The sequence below is a fragment of the Ixodes scapularis genome, unplaced genomic scaffold, assembly GCF_016920785.2.
Source record: "Ixodes scapularis isolate PalLabHiFi unplaced genomic scaffold, ASM1692078v2 PGA_scaffold9__187_contigs__length_104089568, whole genome shotgun sequence".
In the NCBI taxonomy this organism is placed as follows: Eukaryota; Metazoa; Arthropoda; class Arachnida; order Ixodida; family Ixodidae; genus Ixodes; species Ixodes scapularis.
In genome coordinates, this window is record NW_024609884.1 from 9,305,893 (window position 1) to 9,325,542 (window position 19,650).

The 19,650-nt window shown below is 47.4% G+C and overlaps 2 protein-coding genes and 1 non-coding gene across 8 annotated transcripts in view; 2 read left to right on the top strand and 1 right to left on the bottom strand.

Moving 5' to 3' along the window:
* The window catches only part of LOC115313525, a 34,742-nt gene extending 20,718 nt beyond the window's left edge, over positions 1-14,024 (bottom strand). The window contains exons 1-5 of one of the 5 annotated variants that reach the window (XM_029972514.4): positions 13,220-14,024; positions 11,163-11,247; positions 5,586-5,821; positions 4,801-4,957; positions 4,457-4,537 (exon numbers count right to left, since the gene is read on the bottom strand). In XM_029972514.4, the coding sequence (XP_029828374.2) occupies positions 4,457-4,537; positions 4,801-4,957; positions 5,586-5,821; positions 11,163-11,247; positions 13,220-13,618 (958 nt within the window). In that variant the 5' untranslated portion in view covers positions 13,619-14,024. Of the gene's footprint in view, positions 1-322; positions 3,605-4,456; positions 4,538-4,800; positions 4,958-5,585; positions 5,822-9,299; positions 10,004-11,162; positions 11,248-13,219 lie in introns of those variants that run through there. The other 4 variants (XM_029972513.4, XM_029972516.3, XM_040216803.2 and 1 more) reach the window with 4 other exon arrangements.
* LOC115313526 lies at positions 744-18,286 on the top strand. Of its 2 annotated transcripts, XR_005798671.2 has the most exons (5): positions 744-832; positions 4,717-4,843; positions 8,635-8,675; positions 9,082-9,306; positions 16,223-18,286. It is a non-coding gene; the product is annotated as an uncharacterized LOC115313526 (transcript). The 2 variants fall into 2 exon arrangements; XR_003917351.4 differs by lacking the exons at positions 8,635-8,675; positions 9,082-9,306; positions 16,223-18,286 and adding an exon at positions 5,524-6,199.
* Positions 14,045-18,286, top strand: LOC8051671. The gene has a single exon (XM_002435459.5). The coding sequence runs from the start codon at positions 14,401-14,403 to the stop codon at positions 15,769-15,771; it is 1,371 nt and encodes a 456-aa protein (XP_002435504.3). The 5' UTR covers positions 14,045-14,400; the 3' UTR covers positions 15,772-18,286.
* Positions 18,287-19,650: the final 1,364 nt, after the last annotated feature.

Genomic DNA, 19,650 nt, shown 5'->3' on the forward strand with positions numbered 1-19,650 from the left:
CGAGGCACAAGTCGAAGTTACCCGCTCGCGCTATTTGCGCGCATGGATGAACTGCGAAGGCTGTGCAAGCGTGAGCGGCTGGCCTTGACTGCAGCACTCGCTGCACGAGCGCTCGTGCAGCCGCCGAGGCTTGATCCAAAGCAACTAGCTCGCACTTTTGGCTTGCACGGCTAACGATAGTCCATCGACGCAGTCCACGCCTTCCTTTCACGTCTCTTGCGCCGGAAGATCGAGTCACACGCTCGCGTCAGCGGCTTCGGGTGGAGCCGCAGTACACCAAGTATGGATCAGGGTATCTATAACAGCTTGGCACTATGCTTACCATTGGATTTTTTCCCCTCGGCAGGTCTTCCGTCATATGCCTCTAAGAAGTATCTCTTCAAATCGGCGTGACTTGCGAGTTCTATCGTTTCTAGATAAGCCTGTCCATCAATCCGCTCCGGAGCCATATCCTTAACGTCTCGTTGAAGAGCAGCAACGGATGAAAAGGCTCTTGCACACGTATTGCTAGTCTCAGAAAATACGTCAAAGCAATCCGAGTTCGTCTGGGCAACACTTCCACCATTTGCGGGGAGACTGTCATGATAAGGGGGGCAGGAAGTCGAGTGGAGAGGAGGAATCTCCCCGCTGCCACGGGCGACATCCCCTGATAAGGCCTCCCCCGATAAGTTCGTGTTGTCTGCTGGCTGCACAGTCAAGCTTGGGCGTCCCTCATCAGTGGCACAAGTTACTGCTCCTTGAAAAGATCCCGTGTGAGAGAGTGGGGGGGTCGCTTCAAACAAATCCTTCAGCTCTTGCTGCTGCTGCTGCTGCTGGAAACCTCCCTCCAAAGGTGAGCCAATCCAAGTTTCCGAGTCCCACTGCTCAGCACTAGACAGCGATTCGCAATCAGCTGAAGCGCAGCTGAGGCCTGCATCAACTTCCAATGCATGCCTCGAAACATCCTCTGGCGTTGCACAGTCGATATCATCAGAGCGATTCCATTCGGAACAATCGGGGTCAACGAGGAAAGCAGACAAGTCCTTTCCCGGGTCGAGTTTCATCACGTAAGGTGGTGACATGTCGTCAGAGTCCTTTAAAAAATCGCAGTTGTCAACAACCTTAAGAGACACAACATCGAGGGGGACGTTGTCATCAAACAGACTCCCTGTAAGTTCTGACAAAGAGAACGGAAGGTGTACTATTCGAGCATTGTCCGGTGCTTCTGACCACTTTTCATCCGGGGCTGACCAACCTTGGCAGGGACTTGCTAAAGCCTCCATGTTCTCCCATATATTTCTCCGAGAGTGCCGTCTGGGTGGAATGGGTCGCTCTAGATTAGACTCCTTCGTGCTTGATATTGACAAGTCTGCATGACAAACTGTAGTGTCATGCCCATTTGTCCACTTCTTACTTCGAGAGTGACGTTTGGTGGGAACAGGTTGCAGGTCTTGTATTGAATGTCGCTGTTCTCCATCATCCACTATAACTTCTTGCTTTTCCCTCAGTAACTCTCTACTTGCTGCATCACCAAAAGGAGAAACAACTGTTTCCCGAGTTTTAATGCCCCAACAAAGGGCGTCCGAGGCAGAGTCTGTGTTTTCGGAAGTTGTACGACCATGCACCTTTCTACGACGTCTTGGGGCTTCTATCGCCTCTTTGGGTTTGTCCATTACACAATGGTCACTTGCAATACGGTCAAATTGGGCTGGAGCTGTTTCTAAGCCAATATAATGAGGTTCTTGCTCACAAACCAGATTACTGTTTAAGTGATCATGCTCGGAGGGATGCACTAGAGACTCGCACGTCGAAGTCTGTGGGCAGGGAGCGAGCATTAAGCCTGGACCAGTGCATTGTTTTCTGTAAGAGTGCTTACGTGTAGGTCGCGCAGGTGTGGGCTGAATTGTTTTTAACGGCTCACGCCTAGCCTGCATAGCTGGTCTAACAGCGTAAAAAGCTCTACTTTCGTTGCCATTAATAGAAGGTGGCACTGCTGTACCATTTGGGACACTCTCTCCATGAGTCAAACTCTTCAAAGAAAGGACTGACGAAGAAGCACTAAGCTCATGATCCAGAGCTACAGCCCTCCCATTTAGCATGCATTTGCCGCTCCGAGAGGTTTCGTCCACTATGTCAGCACTGTGTCGTCGCCACTCATTGCCTGTCAACTCACCGGCTGAGCTTGTGGCTGGGACGGGAGGCAATGGAAAGCACTTGGGAGTGCTGCCGTCTCTCGACCCATCCGACAGCGAGTGCCCACGGTTGAGCGCTCCCTTCTTTTCACCAGATTGTGGGAACCTCTTGAACTTCCCCAGAAGAGCATTCTTGTTCAATAGTCCCTTCTCTTCTCTCTCAGACTCCCCCCAAGATTCAAGCTCTTCCTCAGACACGTCATCGAAGGCATGGCTGTCTGGCTCTTCCTCAGAGTCAAGGCAGGGCTCAAAGTGCTTGTCAAATTCATCCAGGATGTCCCGCTCTTCCACTGACATTTTCTCAAGGTCTTCTTCGCCCACAAAGGAACCATGCTCGAAGGTCTCCCAATGCCCATTTTGGCTTTCTTCTAGGCACCTTCGACTGCCAAGAAGCTTGACTCCAGTGTTGTCGTCCTTAATTATAGTTTCACATTCTGAGTCATTAGCCTCATTCCACCATAACCTGTTGCCATATTTCTTGGGTGCTTCGAGAAGGGCCTCATCTATGATAAACTCGGCAAATTCGTCTGCCACTTCTTCCAACAGAGACATCAACAGTACTTCAGTGTTCCCTCTTTCAGTCGCCTCCTGTTCAAAAGAAGGAGATGGCTGCTCGGTCCGAAGGAAGCCAAGTTGTCCAGGTAGTTCACTTGACATCCACGCGGTTGCCGGAGCTCTATATGCACCACGTGGAAATGAGCGTCGTTGTGGCAGATTTTCAGCAGGCTCATTACCAAAGTCTTTTTCTCTAGCATCACCTTTCCTTTGAGACTTGACAGGAGGTGGCCGATGTATGACCGATCCATAGACATCCTCAAAAATCTTTCCATAACTGAAGCTTTCAAAGTCGTCGTCGGCAACTCCGCTGGCACTAGCAGTAGTGTCAGAGTCGTCGGGCACCACCACAACCTGTTCCGGAGCAAACTCTTCATCCGCATCTGCATACCTAGAGTCTGAATCTGACGATTCCAGTTCCGAAGCTTCTGCGTCATAGTAAACACTGTGGGTGCTCCTCTGATCTGAGAGTGCCGAGTAGAAGGACTCTGCTCCCTCGGAAAGTGCGGAGCAAAATGATTCGGCACCCGGGCTGCCCTCCCGCGGTGGACTGTCTTCGAAGAGTGGCAACACATTCTGCCTCAGCCAGAACATCTTTAGAGCCTCTCGATTTCTCGCTCGCACAAACTCGGCGATAGTCACTTCCAGGCACCAGTCAAACTTTGCGGAGAACCATTTAAGAGAACTTGCAGCCCATACGCGCACGAGAAACAAGCACGTCGCAGAAGTGGCACGCACGCCTTGCGCTTGACCTTTCCTGTTTCCAAACAGCCCACACCCGCCTGGATACCTGTCTCAAACTGGAGCACAGTCAGCACTGGCGAGGGAGCAACCGGGATGCACTGGAGGGTGACGGGAGGGAGCTCCACAGAGAGAGACACTCTAAATTTGTTGTGGCGTACCCAAGCTGGGACGAGTGCCAACACAAGGGCGAGAGGGGAAAAAACCAAGAGGGAGATCGGCAGAGAAATGCTTTCTATTCCTGTGGTCTTCCAAAAGCAGCTAAGGAAAACCGAAGGCTTTTTCAGAAAAAGCTTGCAAAAAAACAAAACAATTTACATTAAAAGAAAGAAAGATGCACCATTCATCATACTATTAAAATGATTTAACAATGTGAGGAACTTGTGAAAATGTTGCAAAACCAAGTCTTCAGGATCATTTTTAGGCAGTCCTTATAGACCTGGCTGCAATTTTATTGATCCATGTGGTTAAAGACAGATTGGTCGAAGAAATTCTTCCAATTTATATCCACTCCTATGCCTGCCACCTAAATTATAATAGGTGTAACAAAAGATTTAATAATTTGTAACAATGCTTTGCTATGGGAACGACTAATCTCTACCATGCTCAGCACCTCTAATTGAGTTGTCCTTCTGTTTATGCTGAAGACAACCCTTCCTTTATTCAGCTCAGCCCCAAAAACAATATTAGCCCAAATGCACAAATAAAAAGCCTAATTACAAAATAAAAGGCAGAGATAAAATGCAACAAACATACAATTTGATGTTAGTACAGAATTTTACACACAGAGCTCCATCGTGACATGTATTCTTTGACTGCCTTTGGTATCGACACTGTTGTAATTTCTGTGTAAGGCAAAGTGTACTTCCACGCAGGCTTCTTGGCTGTTTGCAGCCAAGAAACCTGCAAGACTATCAATCAATATCTACATATCTAACCGACTAGGCACGTTTTCCTGCCCATGCAGAAACACTAAGCAATGACCTTACCTTGCAAATGATTGGGAGGGAGAGCCACCCTTGGCCTTCCCTCGTGTCGACTCAAGTAAAAGCTTGAATTACCATAATCCACTAGAAAGAAAGGATGCATCCATGAGGATCCATAACATGAACAAAGCTTTCTCAGTAATTTAAACAATCACATCTGCGGCAGGCGGCATCTTTAAAATGGGCGTCGTTCTTCAATGAAACAAGCAACAGTAAAAGCCAAATATAAAAATATGCAAATTTCTTTCTCCGCAACAGCAAAGGCACAAACAGCAATCAAAAGACAAATGCCAGCCCTCCAAGATAGATGAAACAACGGAAGCCAGAAGGAGAAAACCAGGACGCACCTTGTCCTGGAAAGGGAGCACCCCAGCTCGTCTGCTCCCCGAGGTAATCGTCTGCTTTGAGAAGACCCAGAAGGGGGATGAGAGAGGCATGTCCCAGCTGGGCCTCAAACAGCTGCCGATCGCGGTATTTGCCCGTCCCCGTGCCCACCCGGTTGTCCTGTCAAATCAAAGCCGCCAATCACCACACGTAACTGGCTCCTCCTCGCCACAAGCAATTTAGCCTCATGCAACGCACACCCAAAGCTGCATTTGGAGAATGCAAAGCAAAGTGCAAGTGACTGAACTTGCAGAAAAGTTCAGTTTTAATGGGGACTGGCAGACTATGACAACCCCAATTGATTTCTATGAACCATCTCCAGGTGCAGTAGCTCTAGGAGGAGCCAACCAGTTCACTCTGTATAACTGACAGCGATCGCAATGGAGAGCTTAAAATATTCCAAGTAGGTAAATTCCAATTAACATTTTTCATTTTAAATCTCCATCTGGTGAACCTTTTTGCCACCTTCTAAATGTAGTCTAGCATCAAATTTATGACAGCATTAGTAATGCACAAAATATTTATTTAAATTACAGAAACAATAGATCATGTTGGCTTGGTCACTCGGTGAGAGGGGACCAGCTCTAGACAATGCACACTTGACTATGTTAGCTGACCCTCAGGTTACATAGCATAGCTTGAGACAGCAACTCGTGTCATTCATGGGTGTGTGGGCATCTGCCTAGGGGACCAGGGCACGTCTGTCCACGTGCAACCAGTGAGCGCCGTCAAAGCGGGAGCCACTCACAAACTCGACTCCGACCATGAGGTCCTGGCTGGTGTCGTGAAGGTGGCCCAGCCAGCGGACAGTGCCATACTCGGGGCCGTGGTCGCTCACCCAGACCACGCGGTCATTGACCCTGAGGGGCACCTCCAGGGCCAGCTCGCACAAGCCCAGGCGCTCATGCTGCGGCGGATCCGAGCGAGTCACGCCTGGCAGAACCTTCTTCTTGGAAGGCAACCGGGGAGCCACAGAGTTGGGCCCTGCACCCAAGAACAGTAGACGCGCACATCAAGACTATCCATGATCAGCGAATACAGTCTAATCATGTGGAGAAAACATGGTTCACTTTCGTATGCCAATATAATTCTAAAAAAAAAACTGTGTTTTAGTATACTTTAGAGCTGAACAAGCTAAGCTCACAAGCTGCATGCCGCCCCAGGTGGTGTTCCACACAGCCCCCACTCAGCCCCTTTAGTCTTTAACTACCTGTCATCTATAACTATTATATACCGTTTAAATTGTGAATCAAATGATACCATTCTCTCTAAATGGCAACAAAGTGGATCAAATTATACGAAAGAATTACACATAACGGACAGAGTATGGACAGCACATAAATAAAGAATTCGCAAATCTTCTGTGTACCCCTTGTACAGAGCAGGACACGGCAGGAATGAGCGAAGGCCTGTGTTTCCTCTTCTTCTCTTGCCAACAAGACTTCCATCAAAACTATGAGTGCGGTGAGATGTGTTATCTGGTACAACTACCAAAGTGGTAAAAATTAATCTTTATCACTACTTTATACGAGCGCAATAAAAATTAGCACCATATGTAACAATATCACTTGGACATAATATGCAAGAATACTTTCACCTGCAAATTAATTTTTCTACAAACAAATATCCTTGCAGAGGAACGCTTTGAAGTTGATTTAAAGGATTTCATTAACAACGGTTTCACCCGACATGACTTCCAATCTTCATTCATTCATTCATTTGTTTATTTTTTGCGCTTGTGAACAGCTTTCATATTTTTAATGATGCACAATATATGCATAGCAAAGAAGCAGAGCAAGTTCTAGAGATTATTAATGCAATAAAAGATGGGTTAAAAACGTCAATACATGGATGGATCAAGAATTATAGAACTTATCATAGTTCATGCAATAATTTTTATTCTGAGTCGTGTGTTTATTGTAAAACAAAAAGGGGCAAAAAAAAAAAAAGCTTATCTTTACAGATGCTGGTAGGTGGCTCCCAAAACCTGTCTACCTGCAATTGTTCTTGTGACTCAAAAGAATGCAAAAAGTCGTCACCAGAATGAATTCCAAGTTGATTGAATGAGGGGAGGATGCAAAAGAAGGAAGTCACAGAATAGGTTTGTCACAACAGGGTACCCAGGCACTACCTATCTGCAAGCCTTGTTGCTTTTCCTTACGCCTGTCAATAGACGAATGGTTTGAAAAACCAAGCAATGTAAACATAAAAAAAGTATTGTAGAATATTGCGCATCCACCCATTCCACATTAAGCGCCAATTTCCAAATTTGTAAGATATGAGGAAATATGCGCAGTACATTTATATGTCAAATTGATGACCGGACAAGCGCCCATCTCCCACAATTATTTCTAAATTTTGAGTGGGCGCTTGCCCGGCATTTTGCAGTATAATATTTTTGCAAGCTGCACGTTTTTGCTGATGGAGTTACTCAACAGGTTACATTTTAACGAGTTTATTTCTTTTTTTGAACAAAGGAGCAACGATATAGGTGATCCAAATTACACCATTACTGGAAATTCCATTAGCTAGAATTTCAAACACAGGCTCCATTTATTGTCATCAGAATTGTTCTGGTTACTCCGGTCAATTCAAGATGGCAAACACCAGAGATATTTTTAATGTGTACATGCTCCAATCAACTGGCAAATAAAGAGTGGTGCAATTTCCTCCATGGAAATTGCACCATGATTCATTTGGGTTAAAATTATTGAAGGGTTAGCTAACGTTATCAATTGAGTAACATAGGAAAATACATTGAAGAAAGGCAAGGGGAAAAAAGAAATGGCACACTGTGTTCTACTTTTCCAGGTTGTCTGCCTTTTTGTGCAATATGCAGTCAATCCCTTAGATATATATATGGCTTCCACTTGGTGTACCCAAGTAAAACAAATAAACACATGAAAATAACAAAGCAAGAACAAAGCAAGAACAAGATGCATAACAGCCAACATTTTGCAAATGTGCCTCAAATGACTGACAGAGTCATGTAAACAGTCAAAATATATTTTTAATTAAATATTGAATTTTGCATATCTTTCCACCTTTTATGTAAATGGCATGTCTATGAAAGATGCTTATAAATAAGAACAAACTGCTATCTGGGGTATAAATAGCCTCATTAGTATAAATCAGAATGCAAAAAGACAATTTTACACTGGCTAAAGGCATAATCCATCACATCTAGTTATTTATTTATGTTCACTAAAAGCCCTCTCAACCAACATATGATTGATTCTTCACACTTAAAGTTACAGTGCAAGTTTCTTGTTATAAATCAAAATGCTGCATTCAACCAAGATTACAAATCAGCATGCTACATGGCCAATCCCAAACCTGTACAATTTTTTGCAGAGCTGCTGAAGTGGCATTGACCAGCAGAAATAATAGCACCTACAACATCCCTTTAGAAAGTAGAATAAATTACCAACAGAAACTAAATTAGCAATCAATGCACTTTTGTAGCCATAGACAACAATTAGACTACAATGCAGTAGCTGGAATGAAAGAAACATAAATGACGTTTGTCTATACTGTGCTCAAAAGCTCCAGGCTGGATATTCTACTTATGCTGAATTTGAACACCTGGGTCCAAGTTCATTATAGTCCAAACACCCCTTTAAATTAACATCCCCTCAATCTGAGGGGTGTTAAAGGAGAGAGGAGGGGGGGGGGGGGGGGGGGGGCACCATAGGTTTGTGCACTTCGCTCGTAAATTCTTGTTGGGTGCCTGTGGTGTTCGATTCAGCACCAAGATGATCATTAACATCAGCCTTTCTCGTTAAAACATTTTGCAGGTGGAATCAGTTGCCAAACGATCAAGCATCTCTTGAAGCAGGTGTGTTTCTGTTGAGATTATAAGCTCCCTGCATTATTGCCTTAGTGCAAGAGTGATTGAGATAGAAAGGAATAAAGAATGCACTTGTTCAACCTTCCCTGCTTGACATGCTTGTTTAAACACCGTTCGGTCGTCTGCAAACCGCCACAATGTCAGCACCTAACCTGCTTTGGCATGAAGTTGTCGTTTTGTGACCGACTCAGGTTTTCTGTCAGAACAACAAATTGAAGTTGATTTGAGTGCAAAGTTCCCAGAAGAAATTACTGCTCCACATGTGACACTGAAAGCCCAGATCGTGGTTTTCAGCTCGAGAACCTCTGGACTAGAATGAAGAAAAAACTGCTCCATGAGCAAATATCATACGACAACATCTGAGCTGGCTGACAATAGTCTATGCCCTGAACAGTTTGGTGAATGGAAATCCGGCCGACTGCTAGTCCCACTGATCCAGCCAGGGAAGGCTTCCGAAGATGCCAAGTTTGCGGCTTGGACCAAGCTTCTGCCCTAGGGGCTGTATCAGCCAGTGGATGGTGCCTCCCCTACACGATAACACGCAACGCCCACAGGGGGCAGCCCACGGTAGCCACACACGTGGCCATAAGGAGGAGCAAAGGGGCAACTCACGGGGCAGGTAAATATCGCCATCTTTGGGTCTCCGCTTCTTCGAGCACATGCAGTTCATGAACAGGCGCGCGTGGCCCGGCCCCTCCCCCCCTCTGCCAACTGCGCGGCCGCGCGGACCCGCCGAGCGTGCGTCACCAGGGCCCGGGGGAAGGCGAGCGCCCACACGAAGAACACGAGCGGCCGTCGGGCCACGCCAGCACTGGTACGCTCTCGTGCCTGGCGCTCGCGCGACGCTCGACAAGAAGCGCGCAGCAGGAACGCCGGCGTAGCGGCGGCGAGCCCCCGCGTAGGTGCGGCGTAGTCGCCAGCGGGCGGCAACGTCACCGTCGAGCGCCGATCGCGCACGCCGTGACACCAGCCGTTCGCGTAGCAGCAACATCCGACTCTTTGTGCCGACCCATTGTACGCGCCCGCACCGCGCTCGGCGTGCAAACGGGAGCGTGGCTGTCGTCGACGCAGCCCGTCAACCGTGCAAGCGCCCGCCGGGGCCCGCCGCTTCCGCGCTTCCACCAGCCTGCCGCAGGGGCCACTCTGCCGGCTCGGCGAAAGCTTAAAAATAGGCGGCCACCCGAGCAGCTAAACTGGGAACTCCAGATTTGAGGCCCCGACCTCCTCCTCCTCGGGACGCCCCGCAGACGGTCGGGAAACGCGCGTCCACAACAAAGGGGCCTGCGCGTCCCAGCGTCCACTAACCAGTAAAAAGCGTTCACGCTATTAATATTCCGCGCGCGAAGAATCCTCGGCGAAAAACGGCCGGCTCGCTGAGCGTGACCCCAATATGGCGCACGCGCGTGGCCCGTCCCTGGGCCGAGCCCGCAGCCATTGCGTTTGCATATTCGGCACATTAGCCGCGCTTCTACCACGTCGCCTTAAGTAACGACCGCGGCTCGAACCAAAGCGTAGCTGTGGTTGGTGCGTGCCGTGGGTTTGGTGGAGCGACGCGCCAGCGAAGGTCCATTGCTAAACCGAAAGCAGTCATTGCCAAAGCGCGGCACGTGCGCAGCGCCCGCGATGTCAACACGAGGGCGCCTCGCTCTCCGCTTCCCGGGAAAATGCGACCAATCGGGGACCAGGATGAAACGGCGGAACTCAGGTTGTCCCACTGCCATGACGTCAAAAGCGGCGGCGTCGAAGTACGAGCGAACGACCGAGTACGGAATGTGCGTGTCGCGGGGTTGAAATAAAATGCTGTTGTGCGATGTGCCGACCGAAGAACCGTATGCTGGAAGACCCTGAAATAATCTCGCTAGTTGACCCCCTAAAACAGCTTCAACATCGGCCTGTTTCACGGGTCCCTATCGTTTCGTCGAAACTCGTTTCGTGGACAACTTTCATGGACACACGTTTCGTCGACACTCGCCTGCGCGCGGCGACCGACAGTCTGCGGCGGCGGCTTATTACAAAAATGTTAACCCACCTGACCGACCCGTACAACCCGCTTCGCGGAGTCACACTCCTGCAGCTTATTAAAAAAAAAAAAAAAAAAAAAAAAAAAAAACTAATTTGAGCTGTTGATGAAACAATCTGTAGATGAAACGTCGTTGGATGCAGTGATTGCCACCGCTAAAAGAATGCTCTGCAATAGGAGGCTACACCCTCTAAAATGCTAAAATGAATTCTCGAATCTCTTTGGGTCTTCGGATAGGGGGGAGGGGGGGGGGGGGGGGGGGGGGGTAGTTAACGCTTTTTGCAGTTATTTTCTTTTTATGTTGGCTGCTCTTTCTGATTTTATTAAAACACTGTTGTTGTTGTTGTTGTTTTTTTCTTTCAAAAGTGGCACTTTATTTGTTAGGAAATTTTCATTCACAGACTTAAAAATGACAAAATCGTGAGCTGAAAGATACGGGCTCACAGAGCACTGACCATGATAAATCTCTCGACCATCGAGAAGTCGCAGATCTTGTATCGAGACACACTGCTTCCTCTTGATGGGGTCATTGGTTCCATCCTGCAAGGAAAGGTACAAACACAATATGTATCAAATATCGATGAGAACGCAGTTTATTATTTACTGGCTGCAGCCACTGAGGTTGCATATCATGATCAAAGGTTCCTCAAACCTTCTAATGTAATGTTTAAAACTTATGCAGAAATATTTCTAACAATAACTGGAGCAATAAAAAAGACGGCTCAGCCTGGAAAGTATACACAAAACCAACAAAGGTTGCTTTTCAAAAACAAGCATTGCACTAACACACTCGAGAGTGATTGAAAGAGCACTTGTAAAGATTTACTCATAGAACAATACTTATTCCTTTTAAGTTCTCTAGGTTCTCATTATTTCAATATACACATTTTCTTCCTCTGTCTAAACAAACCTAAAGATGCATTATACTGCTAAGCACCTGTAACCAGGGCTTAAAGTCTGGGGGGTCTCAGGGGGTCTCGGACCCCTTACTGATTTTAACGGATGGTCTAAGACCCCCCTCCACAGCCCCAGCATTAGTGAAATCAAAATCATATCTTGCGATAAACTAGCTTGTTCTCAGGGATGTGACATTTAGAGATTAGCAATTTGAGGGTTGCAGGTACAGCGTGGGCAGAGTCAGCAATGGGGTTTGTTTTATGTGCATCTAATACATCTCGTCGAACCCCGCACCCCCCCCCCCCCCCCCCCCCCCCCCCCCTTCTTGCAGGGACCCCCCTCAACTTATGGGAGGCTTTAAGCACTGCCTGTAACACTTAAAAGCTGCCATTTTTTTTTTTTTGCCGGTTTTTCTAAAATTACAACATAAACAGTGCATGGTTGGAACTGCAGAATCTGCATGTCACCTCATGTTCACTTCACATCCAACCTGAAGATTTATGCAAGCATACTTTCACATTTGAGCTCTGAGAAGAAAAATAGAGCTATGTGACCTCCTTTTGTGCATTCTGGTAAAACCAATGGGGCAGTAATGCTGCCTTCAATGCCGAATTTCCAGGCTACAACACTGGGACAGTGATGGCAGGCTCTTAGAACATTTAATATTTTGTGTAAACATGCAAAGGAAGAGCCTCGTCTATGTTTCAAAAGCCTCCTTTTTAGGACTCCCACTGGGGGAGCAGGCCAAAAAGAAAAAAGTTTAGAAGGGAAACTGGGAAGTTCTGGAAGCAAAGGGCAGCCCATAGATGGTTGGTGTCGGAGGCTGGCCACTCATAGATTGCGGGACCATGGTGGGTACAGCTCAAAGTTATGTACGATGAGCTTGAAACTCATTTATTCATGTTTAGAATGTGTTTGGAGCATTTGTTTATGGTGAAATGCATTGTCTTTTTAACAGCTTGCACTATTCTAATCACAATAAAAAAAGAAAAAGAAAACTTGCGGGAATTTAGTTTTAATTTTATAAATGTGGCCAAAAATGGCTAAGATGGGGTGTAAGAATAAAACAGCAGTCAGGTCCTTGTCCCGTCTCCAGCACGACCATCCTACCTTCGATGATACTTGGGCGTCTCGTGAGCTTCGGGCGTGCACGTGCAACCAAAGCACAATTCGGAAAGCAACGACCGCGTGCTGGAGGCTGGGCATTCGAAAGAGACACCTGCGCGTCTTGCCCTGTCAGTGACAATAAGAGTCAAGAAGGGGTATGCTTTGAACCACTGATCCACACAGATAGACATTTACTCGGCATAGCATGGTCCAGAAGACCACGAAGATAGTCACCAGGGCACCTCGCTTTCGGCCCGATTATCTTAGCATTTGACAGTGGGAAACTGCAGGTCTATGGTTATCTCCATGGTCAATTGGTAAGGCAACCAATACATTGTACGCTTGAAGTAGTCAATATCCGAGGGCATCTTCCCTAAAAGCAGCATACAGACAAGACAGCACACTCGCATTTTCTACGGTGCCTTAACCTTAGCATTTCCTAGACCGGTGTTCGGGTGTTTAACGTTGTTTCTACACAATAGAAAAATAAATAAGTAAATAAACTCACTTGTATCTCGACAATAAATCGGATCCCTGGTCCATACTCTTTCACCACTCCCTTGAACTTGACGATCCCTTCGACTTTGTCCTTTACAATGACGCGCTTGTTCTCACAGATGACGGGTATCTCCTTGAGCCAGTCGTCGTCGCGGTAGATCTTGAGCCTGTTCCGAACGGGCTTGACGGGCAGGAGCACCAGCGCCTCGAGAGGAGTGAGTTCCTTGAGGACGTCCCTCCGGCACAAGATCGCCGTCGAGTCGCCGGGGTCCAGGGACTGCACCTTCATCTTCGCATCGTAAGGGTCGTCGCCCAGCACCTCGAAGAGCGTGCCCGCGTCGAACCTCGGGTTCTGCAGGTCTCGGTCCAGAAGCACCTTGGGCCTGCGGCTCTGCGTGGGCCGGTTCATGCTCGCCGCGTGTCGCTCACAGCCGCGCAGCTTGTCAAGAAAACGGACATTTCCCGTCTACGAACGCCATTCATAAGGCTCGCTTTTCAACGGTGCAAGTGCCGGGAAGTCTTCATAAGACGGAAGGCAGCTCGTCTAAACCAAGTACGATCACGTAAAAATGTGGAAAAGCGCGAGCACAGCTCAGTGAGCAGGACGTCAATTGATTGCTCCGGGAGAAGACATCGGAAACAACGCCTTGGGCTTCAGACTGCTGCACGAACGAGCTCGAGATCGAGTGCCGTTGATGCTCATCTTTCCTCCGAAGCTTCAGCCGTGTTTTCCCTTTTCCTGTCTCCTCTTTAGCTGTCAAACTTCGCTATCGCACGCGCTGCAGATAACGGACCCGACGAACCCCAACAATCATTGCGAGCCGCTCGAGCGCTGCCAGCGCTGCTCATCGTTGTAACAGGCCAGCAATTCTAAGCCGCACGACCACATCATAAAGTAAGCGAAACTAAGTGAAATTTCGTAGAGTTCAGCCTCCTTGGGTACAGCGCCAGAAGTTGGAAATAAATGATATAATTTATACAAAAAAATATCATTATTTGTAATTTAAAAATTCATAACGTTTGCGTTAATGTTGCTAAAGCTACAGAAACGTGTACGCGGCGTGGCCATTCTCCACCGGGTGGCCAGTTGCGGTGGTTGCGGTTGTTGTGGCGGAAGCGGCCATAGCGGTAGCGGCATTCAAATCCGTTCTTAGCCACCATGGTCATCATAGTTCTCTCTATTGTTTGAAAATGGACACCGCTCGTGGCGTTCGGTCACGTCTCCCGGCGCTGCCGAATTCAAAAGGGAGTATGAAGAAACCCAAAAGTGTTCCTAAGGTGAGGCCATCGGCGACCAGGACTGTAGCCCAGCGTGCTGCGCACAGACGCATGGAGGCAATCGTGCGCAATGTTCACAACTACTTCAAACATCAGCGCGACGTATTCGTGCAAGACTTGAAATGCACGTGCCCCAGCTGTACACGCGCCAAGTCAGCCGCCGAGCCCGTCTCGCAGCTACCGTTCGCGGCAACGGAAATGGCCACCGGAGTCAAGAAGAAGATGGTGTACCGTACTCTAAAAAAGAGCAAAGGACAGGTGCGGAATCGAACCAACTTGCTCGCGCGCCGTTGTAACGCGGACCTCTTGGAGGGGCAGCAACTTCGCGCCATTCTCGGCAGTGCCTTTCGTCAGCCCGAACTTCTGTACTGGTCTAACGTGGTTCGAATTGCGAGCGAAGATCCGCACGGCATCGCGCTGGAGCATCTCGAGTGCATGCTCGAGACGGCGGGGTTCGTCTTACAGCCTTGGAATAATCAGCTGGTGCCCATTGAGAAACGTTGCTTAGTGGAGGCGCGCGCTCGCTATCTCGACGAAATCGAAACCGCCCGGAAAGAAACCACAGTCGTCTACATCGACGTTTGCTGGCTGCGCGGCAGGCGCCTGCGACGCGACCCCAGGCCGGGGGGAAAGTCCAAGATCGTCGCGTTCGCGGGCACCGCAAACGCAGTTTCGGACGTGGTCTTCAAGTTGGAGGTGCGTCCGAGCGTGAGTGAAGTCGAAGACGCCTTCATCTCCTGGGTCAGCCAGCTTTCCCGCGACCTCTCGGAGAGATCTACCTTGGTCTTCGTCGACATCCCGTGGCTCGCCACCCCTGCGGAGCAAGTGCCTTCTGAGGTGACGCCCAAAGTAGCGATTCTTCGCTGGCTGTCGGAGCGAGCACTAACCCCTGACGGACACGCGACGCGCTGGGAACTTCTTGAACTCGTCAAGCGACACAGTGGCTGTGTTCGTGAATCGAGGCTGCACACAGTCGTAGGAGGGCATGGACACCGAGTTCTCCGGATACCACGGAGCGCTTCCGACTTGAACCCGGTGACTCGCATCTGGCCTCTGCTTGAGGGCGCTCTGGCGTCGGAGGAACTGGCGGTTTTGTCGGAAACCGCAGTCTGCGAGGCGGCTCTGAGTTCCGCAGCCAACGTCTGGCGGGAGCTGGTCAGCCAGCTGCCCGCCCTGGAAGAAAGCTACCGCTTTTTCGACGCGTCCATGGCGAGGCTACTCGCGGAGCTGCCGCCCAACACCTGCCCGGATCGAGACGATTCGCTGGTATTACCTGGAGCCTAGTGGGCCCTTCTATGTATTCCTTGGTTCATTCTACTTAGCCAGCGTGTGAATCATCTTGGGTTTGACTACTCCAAGTAGGTGGAATATGTGCAAAAGTGCTGGGGGTACTGCAATGCTGTCATTACCCTGACACTTCTGCGTCTATTCCGTAGGTCCATACAACGCTCTTGCTCACATTCAGTGCTTCAGTCCAGTCATGTCATGTCGAAACACATTTCGAACTTGCCAGCATCGGTTTTATGGAGATATATTCTAGCCAAGTTATTGTTTTCCCAAGGGGGAGAGCTGTTTACATTTGTGAGTTATACGAGGTTCCTTGTACAACAGCAGCTGTGATATATCTGTTCAAGATGCCGTGATATATTGTGCCGTGATATATTGTTTTTAAATCGTCTGTTATTTGTACAAAAGATGTTGCCAAATGCTTACAAACCTTTGCATTTTTCTCCAGGTTTGCAGACATGCACCCCAGATCGCAGAATCTGAGAGGAAGAACCTAAATTCTTTAAGCTATAATATAACTTTTGAATTCCACCACAGTGCATGCACAGGCTAGTCACTCCCAAACCTAGTTTTTTGACAAGCTTGTCATGGTGGTGGAAGTGCCACCTTATGTAGTGATCTTTTCCAGTGGTTTGTTGATCGTACTTGTGCAATAACAAGCGGTCATCATAATCTTTGTTAGACAATTGTTTGTGTGAGGTAGCAATAAAGCCAAATCCCTTACCTTGTTGCCAGTAGGCGTTGGTATACAATGCATATTTACACCTCTTTTATGTGGATACTCCGGCAAGTTTCAAGAGCAGTAATTATAGGTTAATCCAAAAGCAACGGAGCTAAATGCCTTTCCTGTTAGCCCCTAGTGATGACTTAAGATCCACTGTGTGAAGGGCCACTTACAATCCCAACATCAGTATGTTTTGTTTATGGTTGCAAACTAATAGAAATGATGCTGAAGCGTCGTCCTAAAGATTGTAAGCTTCGGGTTGACAAACTTGCAGAGAAATAAAAAAAAAAAAAAAAAATGATTTCATACTTCTACTTGAGTCAATGATCTAGATGGCAAAATGGTGCATGCCTCGCCTTTTTGGACGACTGAAACCGCAAGTGCTGTTCAACTTGCTGTTCGTCCGTCTCATCAATCGCGGGCTTGTGCGCCTGTGAGCTGACAAACCATGTGCCCATTTTGCTGTGCACTAACCGTGTGTTCTTTCTCATGTCACTTCTCACTTGGATTTTCATTTTTGAGCAGTGTTCTATTCTACTTAGCCAAAAAGGCTTCTTAAAGGGGTATAGAGAAAAACAAAGCGTTGCAGACTTTGATGAGTGACACGAGGGGCAAAGTTGCTTAGGTGATCGCTTGACAATTTCACCCTCAAAGTCCGAGAGTTTATTTGGCAGCAAAAAAAAAAACAGCTCGTCCAAGCTGTCGCCAACCTCCTCGTTGTCCTTAAAGGGATACTTCAGCGAAATTTGAAATATTCCCGTCGTCTTCAAAAATCGGCTGAATATGCGTTAGCGACATCCACCAGGTGCTCTTTGCTAATCGTTTCATTTGTTTTAAAATTCCTTTTCGTGACTTTTTTAACAAGATATTGGTATGTTCGATGTGATATTGCTCCTTTGAACACATATAGACCAAACAATGAGCGCCGAAATTTCGTTGTAGTATCCCTTTAATACCTTGGTACAGCCGTTGGGTGCCACCACATTGAGAGCAGGAAAAAACCTGGACACGGCCGATGGCTCGTCACTAGCAGGGGCGGATTTAGAGGGGGGTCCGGATGTCCTGACCTCCCTCTTGGTTTCTGCATGTGTAAAATTTAGGGCGTGAAACGAGGGAGGGGGGAGGGGGTTCCTAAACATATGGTACGCTGACCAACACCTGACCCCCCCCCCTCAGGAAATTCCTGCATCCGCCCCTGGTCGCTAGCACACCCAAGCTCAGAGTTTTTGTATTCTGAAATCAGTGGCTTAATTTGTTTGCAATAGTGTCAATTAATGTCATCAATAATTTTTAAAGATGTGCAACTTGCAACACCTTGAAGTGCCTTTGCCATCTACATCATTGCAAAAAAAAGCAAAAAGCCTAGCTTGGGGGTGAGAGAGACGGGTTTATGGTGGGCTGTTTTGTACGCTATAGTCTGTTGCAACTCCAAGAAGGTAGGGCGATGGCAAGACGGGCCGGGAAGGAGGAAGCAGACGAATGCTGGAGAAGAGAGGGGAAACCTCCTCTCTTTAGCATTCCGTCTGCTTCTTCCTCCCCAGACAGTCTTGCCCTCGCCCTACCTTCTTGAGTTGCAACGGACTATAGAAAAGTTTTCACTATATAATTTTTTTATATTGGGCCTTCCTGAAGCGTTAAGAGAAAATCTCTCGATTTTGGGGTTGTCAGTGGCCCTTGAAGGTAAATGTATTGCATGGCACGTTTGTATCAATAAAGTTCCTGTATATCGGTTGTCCAGGGAACTAAATATGCATGTTCCACTCTTTAGCACAATCGCTGTGCCACGACTCTAAAAGGGACCAACTGGGCTATCAGTGGCATTCTCTACCTATCCAGAGCCAGTATCTAACTTCCAGCGCCGAAGCTGACCACTGTCGGCAAAGATGAAAGGCGGAAAGCAATAGAAAGCCGCAGCAAAGTGGACAGTTGTTAAATGTATCCCACAGATAAGCTTTCATGGGCTGCCTTTTAGGCATGTTTTAATCTTAGATCTCAAATTAAGTAAAACCCAATTTCTACATTCCCACCTTAATTTGAGGAGAAAAAAAAGAAGCTTGGGATTTAAATAAACCTATGCAATCAGTTAAATTTGTCCACTGGCAGCCCAATGTAGCCATTACATGCTTCTGTAGGTAGTGGAATGGCATCTTTTCTTGGCTTATCCAACCCCAACAAAAGGAGTCCTAGTCGTCCAAGACAGCAGTAGGAGAGGGGGAAATAGGAAGGGGGACGAGGATGCTCCTACTTTGCAGAAAACCTTTTTGTACTGTCGGGCTTTGAGGTGGGAACAGTGGTTAGGACCTTTCTTTATTTTTTGCCCAAACCCAATGAAACTGCTCAAGCTTGTTCCAATGTTGGTGCAGATTTTAAATATCTGGTCATGTTTTAATGAAGTAGATTAGTCCTCAGGGATAATTATAAATTGCTGTATTTGTTGAAACAACAAGGGAAAATCTTGTATCATTTTTTAACATGTGGCTAGATACTTCGAAGTATGAAGCGTACAATGTTAGAAGTACTTTTTAGATTAAACCAATTTATTAGTTACTTTACAACACGTGCAAGTTTCGTGCTGAATTTATGGCTACCAAGCAATAAAACAACAGTTCAGTTGAAATACTTTGCACATCTAGCTACATGTTACATTTCAATTTGCCCTAGATGCTGAGATATCCCTTTTAAAAATTTGCAGAATTAAAAGTTCGAGTTTTAAGAAAAGCGCCATTTTAGCATCAACTTCAATGCAATTTCGGCCTACATAGATATGCATTCATATTATGACTCAAATATCGATACACAAAATGAGAATTTGGCAGATCTGCAGAAAAATAGCTGTGGATTTTGAAATTGCCGTTTCCCCCCCAAAAATCTTTTTCAGGGATTTTTTGATACCAAAGACCTATGTCTCCCCTCAAGTCTGGCCGCAGTGGATGCTACGAGCCCTCGGAGCCGATCTAGGGCCATGAGAGTTTCTATAGTCCGTTGCAGCTCAAGAAGGTAGGGCGAGGGAAAGGAAGGCCGGGGAGGAGGAAGCAGACGAAATGCTGGAGAGAGGAGGTTTCCCACTCTCCTCTCCAGCATTCTGTCTGCTTCCTCCGCAGCCCTTCTTTCCCTCGCCCTACCTTCTTGAGCTGTAACTTACTATAGTGACC

Bases quoted from the DNA above. Each gene is read 5' to 3' on its own strand.
- LOC8051671 (XM_002435459.5), top strand. From the start codon at position 14,401: ATGGACACCGCTCGTGGCGTTCGGTCACGTCTCCCGGCGCTGCCGAAT.